At 41.5% G+C, this 14,824-nt stretch overlaps 1 protein-coding gene across 4 annotated transcripts; it reads left to right on the forward strand.

The window, feature by feature from the left end:
- Window positions 1-2,359: 2,359 nt before the first annotated feature.
- HJV (hemojuvelin BMP co-receptor) lies at window positions 2,360-6,689 on the forward strand. 4 transcript variants are annotated; one of them, XM_082833018.1, is made up of 4 exons: window positions 2,360-2,492; window positions 3,763-3,949; window positions 4,364-4,926; window positions 5,427-6,689. In XM_082833018.1, the coding sequence occupies exons 2-4, from the start codon at window positions 3,853-3,855 to the stop codon at window positions 6,048-6,050; spliced, it is 1,284 nt and encodes a 427-aa protein (XP_082689144.1). In that variant the 5' UTR covers window positions 2,360-2,492; window positions 3,763-3,852; the 3' UTR covers window positions 6,051-6,689. The 4 variants fall into 4 exon arrangements, with proteins under 4 accessions (XP_082689144.1, XP_082689145.1, XP_082689146.1 ...); XM_082833019.1 differs by lacking the exon at window positions 3,763-3,949 and having other exon boundaries at window positions 4,364-4,400; XM_082833021.1 differs by lacking the exon at window positions 2,360-2,492 and having other exon boundaries at window positions 3,880-3,949; window positions 4,364-4,400.
- Window positions 6,690-14,824: the final 8,135 nt, after the last annotated feature.

Consider the following 14,824-nt stretch of genomic DNA (forward strand, 5'->3'; position numbering starts at 1 on the left):
TCCTCTCCATCTTTGTCTTTTTTTTTTTTTTTCCCAATTTATTTGTTGAAGAACCCAGGTCATTTGTTCTGAAGAGTATGCCCATAGTCTGGATTTGCACCTCTGAGGTATCATTTTATGTCTCCTGTATTCCTTCTAAATAAGTAGTAAGCTAACTACCGGTTGATCAGATTCAGACCGAAGGGGTTTTTTTTTTTTTTTGCAGGACTACTTCATAGGTGGAATTGTGTACTCCACCTATGATCAGAAGGACATGCTTGTCTCTCCTTTTGTGATGGATAACAGCTATCATTGATCATTGACTAGATACATTAATTCATTAGGAGTTACAAATGCTGATATTGTAAAATGCCATTCCTTCTTCATTCATTTGCTAGAAAACTTCTATAAAGAGAAAATTTCCCCTCATCTTGTGTTCCCACAGAAAAAATAGGATAAATGCTTACTGCTTTCCAGTTTCAACATAATGAATTAGTTGTTCCCCTAGCATTCTCCAACAATGACCAATGAGTTTGTATGTTTAAGAATCACTGTAAACTCATAGATTTAAACAAACCTGACATGTTTAGATCCACTGCATATAGTATCCATTTTGACACTCAAATTGTCCCATCTTTGGCCAGTGGGAACTGTTCTAGTTGCTTCTGAGTCCTTTTGATAGAATTCTAACAGTTTTTGAAAACTTCCTTGCTTATCTTGGACAATTCCTGCCCCATACCTGAAATTAGCCATTTCTCCAAGGAGTTCCTTTTAGTGTGAAATAGTATTGAGATAGCTCAGATTGGACACCAGGGGTGTTCATTGCTACTGGGTTATTGTTTCTAGGCCTTTTCAGGATAAAGTTAGAATATGTTTTAGGATAAAATACACCATGAGCTCTGTATAACTATGAGTATATACCATGTATAAGAGTATAACTATGAGTTATACTTCCAATTTAAATTCAGAATATAGAGTTTTTACTTAACTTCATCCATCATAAATCTGTATCTCTTTATTCTACATCAAAAATCCTGGTTCACAAAGACACTAACATTATTACTCATTTGTTTTATCCCACAATACACCCACAATACTTTCAAAATAACAATACCAACACTACCACCAACAATATGACTACCTAAAATGTTTTTGCACTTCTTTTTGTCCTTAGAGTATATCCCACTTGGGATGTCATAGTCAAATTATTGTGTTTTAAAATCATTTGGATAGTTTGGTTGTGGTCATTTTACATTTTTATAATAAAAGTCCTTGTGATATGGCTTCATGTGGTGGAGAGAAAATTTTTCAGATCTATATGTATAAAAAAGAGAAGAGTACTCTGTGGACTTCTAAATTCTGAATTAAATGTAGAGTAACTTAAGATGCTTTAATGACAGTATTTGGAATCAGTCCTTCTGTTAATTTCACTTGGCAAGTACTAAGAGATGATGATCCCTGGTGCCTATGGCTGCAAAAATACGACATGGCTAAATTCCTTGGTTGCAATATCTTAAAAGGTCACTAGATTATGCTACTTCACAAAAGTATCTTTCTGAATCTCTTTTTCTCTCAGTTTATCTCTCCAAGTTCTTCTTCCCTGTGGATTACTAACCTTCAAAAAATTCTGTCCCCATTCCTTCTTCTTCTCTTTGCCTTTGCTAGCTTCCTCCCCAGAAACTCAGGAGCTTATATGTTTGTGTGTATACTTGGGAAGAGGAATTGCTACATAAACTAGGGAGTGAGAATGGAGGAGGTAGGGGGATAGACAGCTGCAAGGATCTGAGCTGGTAGACTGAAACAAACCCTCATCCTAAACAACTCAGAGCTCAGATTTCTTCTTTAGACAGTTGGCTTTTCTAGTCTCGAAATCTCTACAAAAATGGGGGAGGGGCTGTGAACTACCTCTGCTATGCACCTTATTTAAAGTCAGCTACCTCCTAGATATGTTCTGTAGAAACTAAACGCAATATTCAGTACAGCAGGGATGAGGGTGGTGAATGAAATGCATACAGTTGTCCACTCTAATTTTTAAAGGCCAGGAGCTCATTACTGACAATGCTGAAGGGCTGCCTGCAGTAGGCAGTGACTAGAATCATATAAGCTCGAACTGGATATCTGACTTGCTTGTCATATTTCTGTCCTCCCACCCGCACTTGGCACCCTATACTCCATATTGTTTCTAATCCTACCCTCCCCACTCCCCCCACTCCAACACCCTACCCCCACCAATGCTCCTGGAATCTTGGACTTCGCTATTTTTAAAACAGTCAACTCAGTAGCCACCTCCCTCCCCTGCTCAGCTGTCCAGTACTCCAGCCAGCCATATACTCCCCCTTCCCCCCACACCAGATCTTCTCTGGTTCCCTGACCTCAGTGAGATTGCAGCCGGTCTGGGGACCTAGGGGAGACATGGAGAAAGAGACGGGGGATCCCCTGGCTGGAGCTGACTGACAGTAGACAGTCATGGCTGGAGAATTGGATATCAGACTAATGTTTGACCTCTGGAAACAGTAAGTCAAAATGAAACTGCAATTCCTCTAATAAGCTTTTGGAGTTAGAATTGAAGTTAGAATTTCATAAAATTACAAAATCTACTTGGATGTCTCTGGTCCAAAAGCTAGGATCTCTCCCATACCAAGGTGCCCCAATCTCCATTTCTCCTTCTGTCTTATTTCTTTCTGGCCTCTGGCCATTAGAAATTTAAACCTCCGTCTCTCCTCTGAGAGTCAGCTCTCTTCTTATCTTGTTACCTCAAGACTTCTGATGAAGTCTCCTTTAATATGTGTCCCACATTTCCTATTCTGTGGTTTTCTCACCAAGGCCAAATTTAGCCTGAGATGATTAGCCACTGATACTCTTCTACCCTGCTCCTACACAGCAGTGCCCAAGGCTGGGGGTTACTCCTCATTGTAAATGATTTCTCCCCACAACTCTAGTCCCATCATCCTGTTCTTCCTCCTGCATGACTCTCCCTCAATCGTATCCTTATCCCAGGAGAGGGTAGTTTGGCAAAAGGGAGTTAGCCCCTCCCCAAGCTCTGTTCTCATCAAAAGATTGAGAACTTCTAAACTTGCAAGGTAAGGTTAATGGAAAGAGTGGTTCTTCAGTGAGGTTTGGAAAAATACAAGAAGAAATGTTGACTTACAGACAAATATTTATTTGCATGCTTGGCTTGCATCCCATTATCCCCTGAGAGAGAGGGATTATAATTTTTGCTCTCTAGAGTAGATGAAAGAGACTAGTTCCCTTTTCATTTGAATACTGACGTTCCAGAGAACAGGGATGGTTATACCACCCTTACCCCTTCTCGCTGAAAATTCTGACACAAAGGAGGAAAATAAATGAATGACCTCTGGAGGGTGTCCCCTCCTGATAGGGAAGGGCAAATAAGAGGTATGTTTCTGAAGCATTTTCAGATCCTAATTCTGTTGGGGAGCCCACTAGTATGATTGAGATCTGATCTATCCACATGATTCCTCCTTTTTTGACATTTCTGCTGTTTGGTAGCTCAGAATGGGGCAATACAGTGGACTCTGCCCCCCTGAGTTCACTCAACCTTTCTTCCACCCCCACCTAGGGGTATTGCATAAGGGACCTGAAAGTGGCCACAAGAGCAGGGCACAGAGGCTTAACAGCCTCGCTTTTAGTTCAGGGAGCCCCATTCTCCCCAAACTCCAGTCTGATCATCTTTTTCCTGATCTCCCGAGATCCTCTTCACACGATTCTGAACAATCTTCAACTCTTCTCTTTCCCCATGCCCAGCCAAATCTCTTTTTTCAGTCCCTTACAGGACGTCCGGTCAAAATTCACTAGGTAGGAGGGTCACCAGCTGGAAAGAACCGGAACCTGGGGGGACCTGGCTGGATAGGTATGGGGGATCCAGGCCAGTCCCCTAGTCCCTGGTGCCCCCATGGCAGTCCCCCAACTCTAAGCATTCTCACTCTCCTGCTGCTCCTCTGTGGACATGGTAAGGAAGGGTTAGATAAGGGTTTGGGGAATCTAGGGGGTAGGCTGCTATGTAAGGGTGGGCATGTGAGCTTGGGTGAGTGAGAAGAGATGGGTGCTGAGGAATTCCAGTCACTCGCCCCACTCTCAGATAGGTATATTTTATTCTCCATTCAACTTGGGGAAGGGCACTGGGAAAGCCCTTGATCCACAGGGAGAATAGATCTAGCAGGGCTTACACATGTTTAGCAAGATTGAAAGAGGACAAGACTAGAAAGCTGGGGGGCTGGGGGCTCGCGGCTGCGCACTGGGGACTGTGGAAGGCTCTCAGTTGGGTTTTAGGACCGGCTGGAATCCCCTGATGAGGTTTGGGAGAGTTATGGTTGAGCGGGGATCTGGGGACCATCTCACAATCCTCTCTCCCTTCCGTCCTCAGCTCATTCTCAGTGCAAGATCCTCCGCTGCAATGCTGAGTATGTATCTTCCACTCTGAGCCTTAGAGGTGGGGGTTCACCAGGAGCCCTTCGAGGAGGAGGCCGGGGTGGAGGGGTGGGCTCCAGCGGCCTCTGCCGAGCCCTCCGCTCCTACGCGCTCTGCACTCGGCGCACGGCCCGCACCTGCCGCGGGGACCTCGCCTTCCATTCTGCTGTGCACGGCATCGAAGACCTGATGATCCAGCACAACTGCTCCCGCCAGGGCCCCACGGCCCCTCCCCCACCCCGGGGCCCAGCCCTTCCAGGCGCAGGCCCGGTGCGCTCCTCTGGTCCCCCAGCCCCGGACCCCTGTGACTATGAAGGCCGGTTTTTCCGGCTGAACGGTCAGCCCCCAGGCTTCTTGCATTGCGCCTCCTTCGGGGACCCTCACGTGCGCAGCTTCCATCACCACTTTCACACGTGCCGTGTCCAAGGAGCTTGGCCCTTGCTGGATAATGACTTCCTTTTTGTCCAGGCCACCAGCTCCCCCGTGGCATCGGGGGCCAACGCCACCACCACCCGGAAGGTCAGGGACTCAATTGCTCCTCCAGATCCTCCCAGGGTCACCTCAGGTTACCACTCCCATGCCGTTCCCACTATTTCTCAGCAATGCTCCCTATTCCCTTTCCTCCTCAACCGCTCTCACATCTTGAATCACTCCCTCCTACCAAACACTCGCTCCTGTAAATCACTTTCCCTCAGTGGGAATTTCATGCCAATGCAGAAAACACTGAAGAGAAATTTGGAAAGAGGAAAGTTGAGGAGCCCTGGGTTGAGGAGTTACAGAAAGGAAACTTTTCCTTCTCCTGTGGGAGTTTCCGAGGTTGAGAACAAATAAGAAAGAGAGGGGTTGAGCAGGGATAAAGCAATATTGGAACATAAAGAAGGGATCAAGGAGTGAGAACCATGATAAGCCTTTCATCTCTGCTGGGATCAGATCCCTGACTATGTAATGAGGCCTGACTGGTGGAAGCGGGTAGGATGCACTGAGCCCAAAATAAACTGTTTTCCCTCTTGCCCTCACAGCTCACCATTATATTTAAGAACATGCAGGAATGCATTGATCAGAAGGTCTACCAGGCTGAGGTGGACAATCTTCCCGCAGCCTTTGAAGATGGTTCTATCAATGGAGGTGACCGACCTGGGGGCTCAAGTTTATCCATTCGAACTGCTAACCCTGGGAGCCATGTGGAGATCCGAGCTGCCTACATTGGCACGACTATAATCATTCGGCAGACAGCTGGGCAGCTCTCCTTCTCCATCAGAGTAGCAGAGGATGTGGCCAGGGCCTTCTCAGCTGAGCAGGACTTGCAGCTCTGCGTTGGGGGATGCCCTCCAAGTCAGCGACTCTCACGCTCAGAGCGCAGTCGTCGGGGAGCTATAACCATTGATACTGCCAGACAGCTGTGCAAGGAAGGGCTGCCAGTTGAAGACGCTTACTTCCATTCCTGTGTCTTTGATGTTTTAATCTCTGGTGACCCCAACTTTACTGTGGCAGCGCAGGCAGCTCTGGAGGACGCCCGAGCCTTCCTGCCGGACTTGGAAAAACTGCACCTCTTCCCCTCGGATGCTGGGGTTCCTCTTTCCTCAGCAACCCTCCTAGCCCCACTCCTCTCTGGGGTCTTTGTTCTGTGGCTTTGCATTCAATAACTAGGCCAGCAATCTCATGACTGGTTTAGAAGTGATTTGTGGATAGAGATTGGCAAGGAAGAACGTAAAGAATCACTGAAGGAAATAGTGGGGACTAAGAGACACGTGAAACAATGACATTTATCCAGAGTGAGAGAGGCTGCAGTCCAGGGTTGAAATGATCACAGAGGGAGGATTCTGGGCAAGGTTTCTGCATTCCAGACCTCAGTAGGGGCTCTTCACTAATTTTCCCAGTCTTGTTTATAGTAAGCAAATTGTTCCAGTCCATCTACTCCTGAGATCACCCCTACAAGCTTAGAGGTTATGGGGTCCTGACCATCAGTAGAAAACTTAAGGGTTCAGACTTTTAATAGAGAAGAACTGAAAGAGAAAGAGGTGATCATTACCCATCAGAAACTCAAAATCTAATGATATTTTCTCTTGGAACGTTGGAAGGTGGAAAGAGGAGGAAATGATAAGGAGAAGAGTCTATTTGATAAGAATATGTGGGTAAGATGTGTTCTGCTTTCTTGGTTCAGAGATGAAGTGGGGGTTGTCTGGATTTTTGGTGAAGGGAATCTCTGTCTTTGGAGAATAGCACAGATAGGAAAGAAGCTATCATCCCCACCCCTAACTAATCTGTTATTAAAGTTATGAATTCTTCACATTTATTGCCTATGTTGAATCTCTTTACAGACGCTTAAGATGGCATAAAGACAATGTGTTCACTCCACTGAAAGAGGGCTCAGAAGTATCAGATATTGTTTCTGCCCTCAGGAAGTTTACAGGCTATTAGGGCAACAAAACTGATTCACGTGAAGGAGTGATGAGAGTGTAATTATTCACTAAATTCTATGGTACTATGAATCCAAATGGGAAGATGGTTGATGAGAACTCAAGATATAATAAGAGGTAGTAGAGGAGATGGGATTTGAAGTGATCTTTGAAGATTGGGTAGGATTTGAATTAAGGACCTTCCAGGCAATGGACACCATCTGGATTTATACATAGATTCATGATTCAGTGAGGAAATCAGCAAAACTCAAATGAAGTAGACAAGAAGTAATGGGATAGAAGGGTAGATAGACAGAGGCCAGATTATGTAGTGCCTTGAAAGTGGGGCCAAAGAGTTTAAATTCAATTAACAGCTAACATTTATTGAGAGCTTAAAACTTGCCAGGTAATGTTCTAAACACTTCTCTGGGTTTTTTTTCGGCCATGCGGCATGGCTTAGTTCCCCAACCAGGGATTGGACCTGGGTCCGTGGCAGTGAAAGCGCCAAGTCTTAACCACTGGACCACCAGTCGTTCCCTAAACACTTTAAAATTATTAATTCATTTAATCCTCACAACTCTCTAAAGAAGGTAATATTCTTATCTCTATTTTTATACAAGGAAACTGAGGTACAGGAAGATTAAGCAACTTGCCCACAGTAATACAGCTAATAAATGGTAGAGCTAGAGACTGAACCCAGGCAATTTGGCTCCAGAGACCTAACGAACTCTAAACCACAAAACTATGCTGTCAAGGAAACAGCCATTAAAGATTTTGGTTGTGGAGCTTGGCAGGGAAGGGGAGCTGCAGGCAGTGGCTGCCACCACAAAAACTATTCTCTTCTTCTATCATATGAAACCCAAAAGGGAGAGATGGAAAAGGGTGGGAAAGGCCCCAAATTGAAGGAATCTAGTTTGTAGAAGCAAAGACTGAAAATAGAAGCTGTTCTAGTTCAGGATGTTCGAAAGTAACAGTTCTGTTCTGAACAAAACTATGAAGGAGAGAACATTAACATTCAGTGTTGTCCCCCTGCTTCTGGTCTCAGTCTCCCTTTTAGGCACTCCATTATCTAGGGCCTGCCCTCCCTAACATAATTGTGTATTCACCCTGTCTCCTCCCTCTTCTCTCAGTCTCACCCACCTGACCAAACTCCCCCAGGATACACATACACACCAGCCATTGCTTACCAGACAGGGGGTCCTATCTGGGCTGCCATTTCAAAATTCTTTTGCAATTCTTCATCCTCTATTCCGGTCTCTCCACCTTCTCTAAGGACCATAGCCACTCTGCCATTCCCACAAAGCACAGTCTCTATAATTTTTTTCTATTTTGTTTTGGCCACGCCACGAGGCATGTGGGGTCTTAGTTCCCTGACCAGGGATGGCACCCACGCCCCCAGCAGTGGAAGCAGGAGTCTTAACCACTGGACCGCCAGGGAAGTCCCTATATGACCTTTAGCTAATCTAGAAAACAATCTGTTCTAATGGAAGAAAATTGGAGGAAACATATCCATTGCTGTCTTCACTTACAAATAACTTAGGCATTTTAACTCAAAACATCTTTTTTAGAAACTGCTCCTTATATTGGTTCTCTTAACTCAAAAGAGTACGTAACTTTGTCCCTCAGGTGTGGGAATTTCAAGTAAGTTAAGAAGAATTTCATAGCGAATTGGTGAGTGAGATTCTCTTATGGCACCTGTCATGCAACACTGCTTCCTTTGCCCAAACTTAGGTTAACCCTATTACCAATGGAGCATTTAAAAATGGGTAGCTCAAAATAAGCACATGAAAAGATGCTCAACATCATTACTCATTATGGAAATGCAAATCAAATTTTAAAAAAACACTACACACCCACCAGAATGGCTAAAATTTAAAAGATTGACCATATCAAGTGTTGACAAATTGTGAAGCTCTCACATGCTACTGGTGGGAATGTAAAATAGTACAACTACTTTGTAAAATGGTTTGGCAGTTTCTTTTAAAGCATATACTTACCTTACAATCTAAACATTCCACTTCTAAGTATTGAAAGAAGAGAAATGATAACATGTGTCTGCACAATGACTTGCATACAATATCACTCAGCAATAAAATGAAATAAACTACTGATACACACAACAATATGAATTTCAAAATAAGAATGGAAGTGAAAGAAGCCAAACAACCACAAAAAAGACTACATACTGTATACTTCCATTTATATAAAATTATAGAAAGTGTAAACTAATATATAGTGACAGGAAAAAGATCAATGGTTGCCTGGCGATGGTCAAGGGGAGGGAGGGAGGGATGGTTTACAAAGACACATGAAGAAATTTTTTGGAGTAACATGTTCATTATCTTGATTGTGGCAGTGATTTCATTTCAAAAGCCATGAAAATATACACTTCAAATATGTGCAGTTCATCAAACATCCAGTATACCCAATAAATATGTAATTTAAAAAAATAGGTAGCCTGCATTTCCCTCTTCCTTTGGTGGATCAGTCAAAGGCTTAGAATGACCACAGTATAAAAAGGAAGATTAGAACAGAATTTCCTTCTTCTAGGAAAACACAGAAAAGAAGAGGAGGATGGAGAAAGGAAAGAGAATATTTAAATATTGTACACTCTCTCTTCTACTCCTATCACAAGGACCACATTCCTTCCTCCAGATTGTCTTTCTCCAGGTCAGAGATCACAGAAAGGACATTTTCTGGTTTAAAAACATCAACCCTGTGCCTCAGTTTTGTCTTTCCACTTCACTTCACAGTCAGCAGATAGTACTGATGACTAAAAAGAATTACCCAGTGGGGATGGAGCAAGCCTTCAGGAAAAAGAAAATTAATTTCTTAGATTATCTGATCTGTTGACCATTTGAGAGAAAATATTAATAAGTATTTGACAGAATTGGCATTTCAGACATAAACTGAGGATAGGTGCATAATAAACTAAATAAATTGCTTAAATAATTATAACTTCATAACAAACAAAGGGTTGTTCAGGACACAAAACAATCAAAATACACTACTTAGCTCCACAATTGATGCTATTTACACAGTGATAATAATGTAAACAATGACTACTGATTTGGCCCAAACCGTTATATAACTCTATAAGGAGGATGAGGTAGGAGGAACAGGAAGGTAGGGATACAATGTGATGTAAGATGCTTAAAATTTCAAATACTATAACAAAAAAGAGCAGATATGTCTAATATTTCTAAATTAAGAAACAAAAGAAGAAACATATAATTTAGAAATATGAAGTAAATACCAGATGAAAAAGCTGAAATAATTGAAAGAGACTATCTCAGTGGAGTGAACTGAGGACTGCTGGGTTTTTGCGTAAGCATCAAATATTATGTGATTTTTAACTACATTATGTTACATTATTTTGATTTTAAAAAGAGAGGGCATTTCCACCTTGGCCAGTCCTGAGCATTTCCCCTTAGCTTCTTATACTTGTGGATACCTCAACCATTTCTCAGGTCTACCCAACCCCCTTCTTACCCACTTCACTCCACCTTGTATACTTCATGGCAAGTTCCTTCCCACATTTCTTCTCAAGGAAACAGATAATTTCCATGGTCCAGTAATTACACGTTCTCAAAATCAGTGCCAAGAAACTGCACCAGCTCTAAGGAAAGGAAGGAAGATAGAACATTAGAAAATAATAGGCCTTCCTCAATTTTTCTGCCTACTCCCACACCAAATTATTCATCATCCTCCTAATAGTTAATAAGAAGAAATAAGTTACATATGTTTCTGAGGTAAAATTTGTGTGTGAATGGAGGGTGGGCTTTGAGAAAGTGAAAGAGAAATCAGGAAAGATAACTGGATTCTGCCTCCACTGCAGGGCTATTATGGAATCATTCTTTGCTACTGGTTCAATATTTTTAATATCAAAGGTTTTGTGTAATTGGTCTTTGACACAGCATTTCTACTTCTACCTATGAGGAACTAGTTAAGCTGGATTTTTTTAAAAAATTAATCAGTCTCTTCATCCTGCCCTCCAACCCTGCCTCACCCCAGTGAAGAATCGAAAGGTCCTTTGCTGAAACTGTAGCACCTGGAACAGAAAATGTTCTGCCACGGTTTAATTTTCTCTTTATGGAGATCACTGTCCTGCATCTACCACGACCAAGCCTGGGGAGAATACCATCAGTGCTGGAGAAGAAGCCAAAACCAGAAGGATGAGCAATGGGATGGGCTAAATATGCTGCATATTAGCTGATCAGGCTAAAATAATCCTCTACGGAGTGACTTTTACCCTTATCTAGAATTTCTGAAGCACCGAAACTATGCCAGGCCATAAGACAACATGGTTCCTATCTTTGGGAAACTCAGTTTAGTGGGAAGGAACAGACAAATAAACAGATAAATGATCAATATTCATAATATATATAAGTATGTCCAATATGCTGTTAGGAATACAAAGAAAGTGACAATTAAATCTGCTTGTAGAAATCAGAGAAATCGTTACAAAGGAGATGACTTTTTTTTTTAAAGGATAAGAGATGCTCTAGTGGAAAGATTTTTGAGCCATAAATTAGATGAATTTTGTCCTAATTGCGTGAAGTTAAAGTCACTTGAGCTCTCTACATTGCAATATTCCTTTCTACAAAATATCTGCCTGCCTATCTAGTGAGAATCTAATGCTTGTGCAATTGCTTTATAATGCACATGTATATTTAGTTCTATGTACATTTGTAAAATGCTATTAACATAGAAAGTACTCTTAAATGGATAAAAAACAGAAAACTGTTTTAATATGTAATTTCTTCCTCTCAGTCACGAACATCATATTCCCTCCTCTGCTCCTTTCTCAGGATCAAAGAATCATCTGCGTCACTCAGGGGAGTGGTCTGGGTCAAGTTTCAGGTCTCAGAAAAGCTTCTGTATGGACTAAGGATCTCAATAGTACTTTAATTTATCCACTGGGTGGCAGGGCTGAGCCAACTGGATTACTGAATTGTGTAAGAAAGAATTTCTCAGAAAAGGGGAAGTTGGTTTAAGCACAAAATGTCCCATCTCTCTCATGTTTATAAACATCAACACAGTCCAAATTTCCCTCATAGAGAAATAAACCATCACCCCTCACCACTTCACCACCCTCACCACCCTTGCTCTATACATAATTGGGCCACAGGCCTTGAGGAGGGACTGGTTATGTTCAAGTATAGCAGAAGGAACTGAGATTGAGGTTTCTTATTGTTGATAAGAAACTATCCTAGGTTCTGAATTAGTAACATATTCTACTCCAGAGACATATCCCAGTCTACCAATGCAGTTTATACTTAATAACATACTTTCTCTATGAAATGTACTCTGCTAGATGCTATGAAGAATAAAAAAATTAAAAAGACACAGATCCTGCTCTCTAGGAATTCATTACCTAGGAGAGAAAAGAAACTTTACATGTAAGTTCCATATGAGAAATATAAACAATGTGGAATGGAGTATTCAAAGAGAATGAAATCCTATCTGGTTACAAGGTGAGAGATGAGGGGATTTGGGAATCAGGAAAGGTTTCATACAGGAAAAGTCATTTGGCTGTCTACTGAAGAGTGGGTAGGATTTCAAAAAGTAGAGATGGGGGAGAAAGTCAGGCATTCCAGGCAGAGAGAAAAGCATAAACAAATGCGGAGAACGATATATTAGAGGAATACTGAGTACTCAGGTTTGGCTGATGTGTAGGGTACATTTCTGAGGAAGTAGAGAGAAATGAGACTGGAAAGTTTTGTTTAGGTCAATTTGTGAAGGCTTTAAATACCAGGCTGAAGCATTTGAATTTGATTCAGTAAGTGGTGGGTTTTGGAGCATCACAGGAACAGATAGGAACTCAATTGTGTTAGATTAAACTAGTCATGGTCTATAGATTATAGCAGAAAGATCAGCTAAAAGCTATTAAAATAATCTAGGCAAAAGTAACAAGGACATGAACCAGAGTGAATGCAGTGGAGTAAGAAATAAGAAATTCTAGAAACACTGGAAAGATGGCCTCTTCAGAATTTGGCAGTTGATTGAACGTGGGGAATGTCAGAGAGGAAGGAATTGAAGACAATTTCAGGACTTTATTCCTTGATAACCAGGGGAATAGATAATGGTCCCATTAAAAGAAACAAGGGTAAGAACTGAGGTTGAGCACGAGGGAAGATTATGAGCTCCATACTAGACAAGTTGAATTTGAGATGCCAACTGGAAATCTCAAGACGGGCTAGAGGTTTCCTTGAGTGATGTACAGATGGGCAAACTGAACAGCAAAGCTTGAAGACAGAAAAGGAGAGAGCCAAGGAGAAAAGCTTTTGGGGAGGGGGGCGGGGGTAGAGAAAAAAGGAATTGCTAGCAAGGGAGAAAAAGGATAAAATCCAAAAGTCAAGATGAACGTTTAAATTTTAAAAGATGGCAGTTTTCAAATTATATAGGAGTCAAGGGAAATAAGGCCTAAGAAACTACTCTGGTTTCCTCTGGAAAACTTTAAGAAAAGCATTTCAGTGTTAGCAGAAGCGAGACTACAAAGGGACAAGTTTAGCCAACAGAGAAAGCTGGTATAAGTTACTCTCTTAAGAAATTTGACAGTAAAGGAAAGAAAATATATGGGTGATAGCATGAGAGGGGGAAACAATTTTTTTTATATAATAAGGCAACTTTAAGAAATATGTCTGCAGTAGTTCTGAACAAATTAATTTACCTCCTGTCCCCATCTTTCCCTGAAGTTGGACAACTTCTACATCTCCATTCCTTCCTCAACATAGAAAAATAGACCCCAATAAACACGAAATGTGGCTTCCAGATGAGGGTTTTTTTTTTTTGAGGGTTTTTTTTTAATTGAGGTATAATTGCCATACAACATTATATTAGTTTCAAGTGTACAACATAATGATTGGATATTTGAATATGTTGCAAAATGATCACTACAATTAGTCTAGTTAACGTCTGTCACCATATATAGTTACAGAATTTTTTTCTCGTGATGAGAACTTTTAAGATGTACCCTCTTAGCAACTTGCACATATGCAATACAGCATTATTAACTACGGTTGCCATGCTGTACATTACATCCCCATGACTTATTTATGACTAGAAGTTTATACCTTTTGACTCCCTTCACCCATTTCGCCCACCCCCCAACCCCCGGCAACCACCAATCTGTTCAGATGAAGTATTTTTTGATAATTAAAGCTAAACTGAAAAACAAGAACCCTTACAAAGCAAACTAGAGATAAGACTCTAGATTAAGTATTAAGAATCCTGGGTTTGGAGAGTGGCTCCACCAGTTACTAGCTGTATGTCCTAGGGCAAGTCACTTAACTAAAATAAGGGAATAGTCTTTTTAAAAAAAGACTGCTAGAGTCCCCTTTAACTCTAACATTTTATGAGTCTTGCTTGAATCCTTTACAGTGAAGATCAAACAGGATACCATGTGTTAAAGCACTGAGAGGCAGGACAACACATTAGAAAGGGTGCCTATAGACAGATCTGGGTTCAACATCTTGCTCTATTTACAAAATCTGTGACTGCAGGCAAATTACTTAACCCTCTGAGCCTGACTTCATCAACCCTGAGTCACAGGGTTATTGTGAGAATTAAATGAAATAATCTACCCTTAAATCCTTTCTGGAACAAGATGACAGATGACCCTATAAATAAAATATTATTGAGCTAATTATGTAAAGGAACTGGTCCATTATAGGTGCTCAATAAATAGCCAAAAAGTCACTTTGAACTCTAAGTTCTCAGTTATCTATGACTTGGAGGCATACGCAAAGTTAGTCAGCCTCAAATGCCACACTCCCTTTATTTGCCTCTAAAATAATATTCCCTAGAGGAGAATGGAAAAGATAAGAGTAAAAGGGAATTTTACAGAGTGGAGATGACAGTAGCAATTAAAAGGAAAAAAGAAGGGGTTATTAGGAAACTTGAGTCTTTAGAGTCCTAAATGTTTATCACACCAGAGGTTAAAGAAAAGAGAAATGCAACCAGCTCCTTGTCTCTGATTGGCAGTTGAGCACTGAGGGCACTTCTCTTCATGAACGATT

This window comes from Leucopleurus acutus (assembly GCF_964270905.1).
Source record: "Leucopleurus acutus genome assembly, chromosome: 2".
In the NCBI taxonomy this organism is placed as follows: Eukaryota; Metazoa; Chordata; class Mammalia; order Artiodactyla; family Delphinidae; genus Leucopleurus; species Leucopleurus acutus.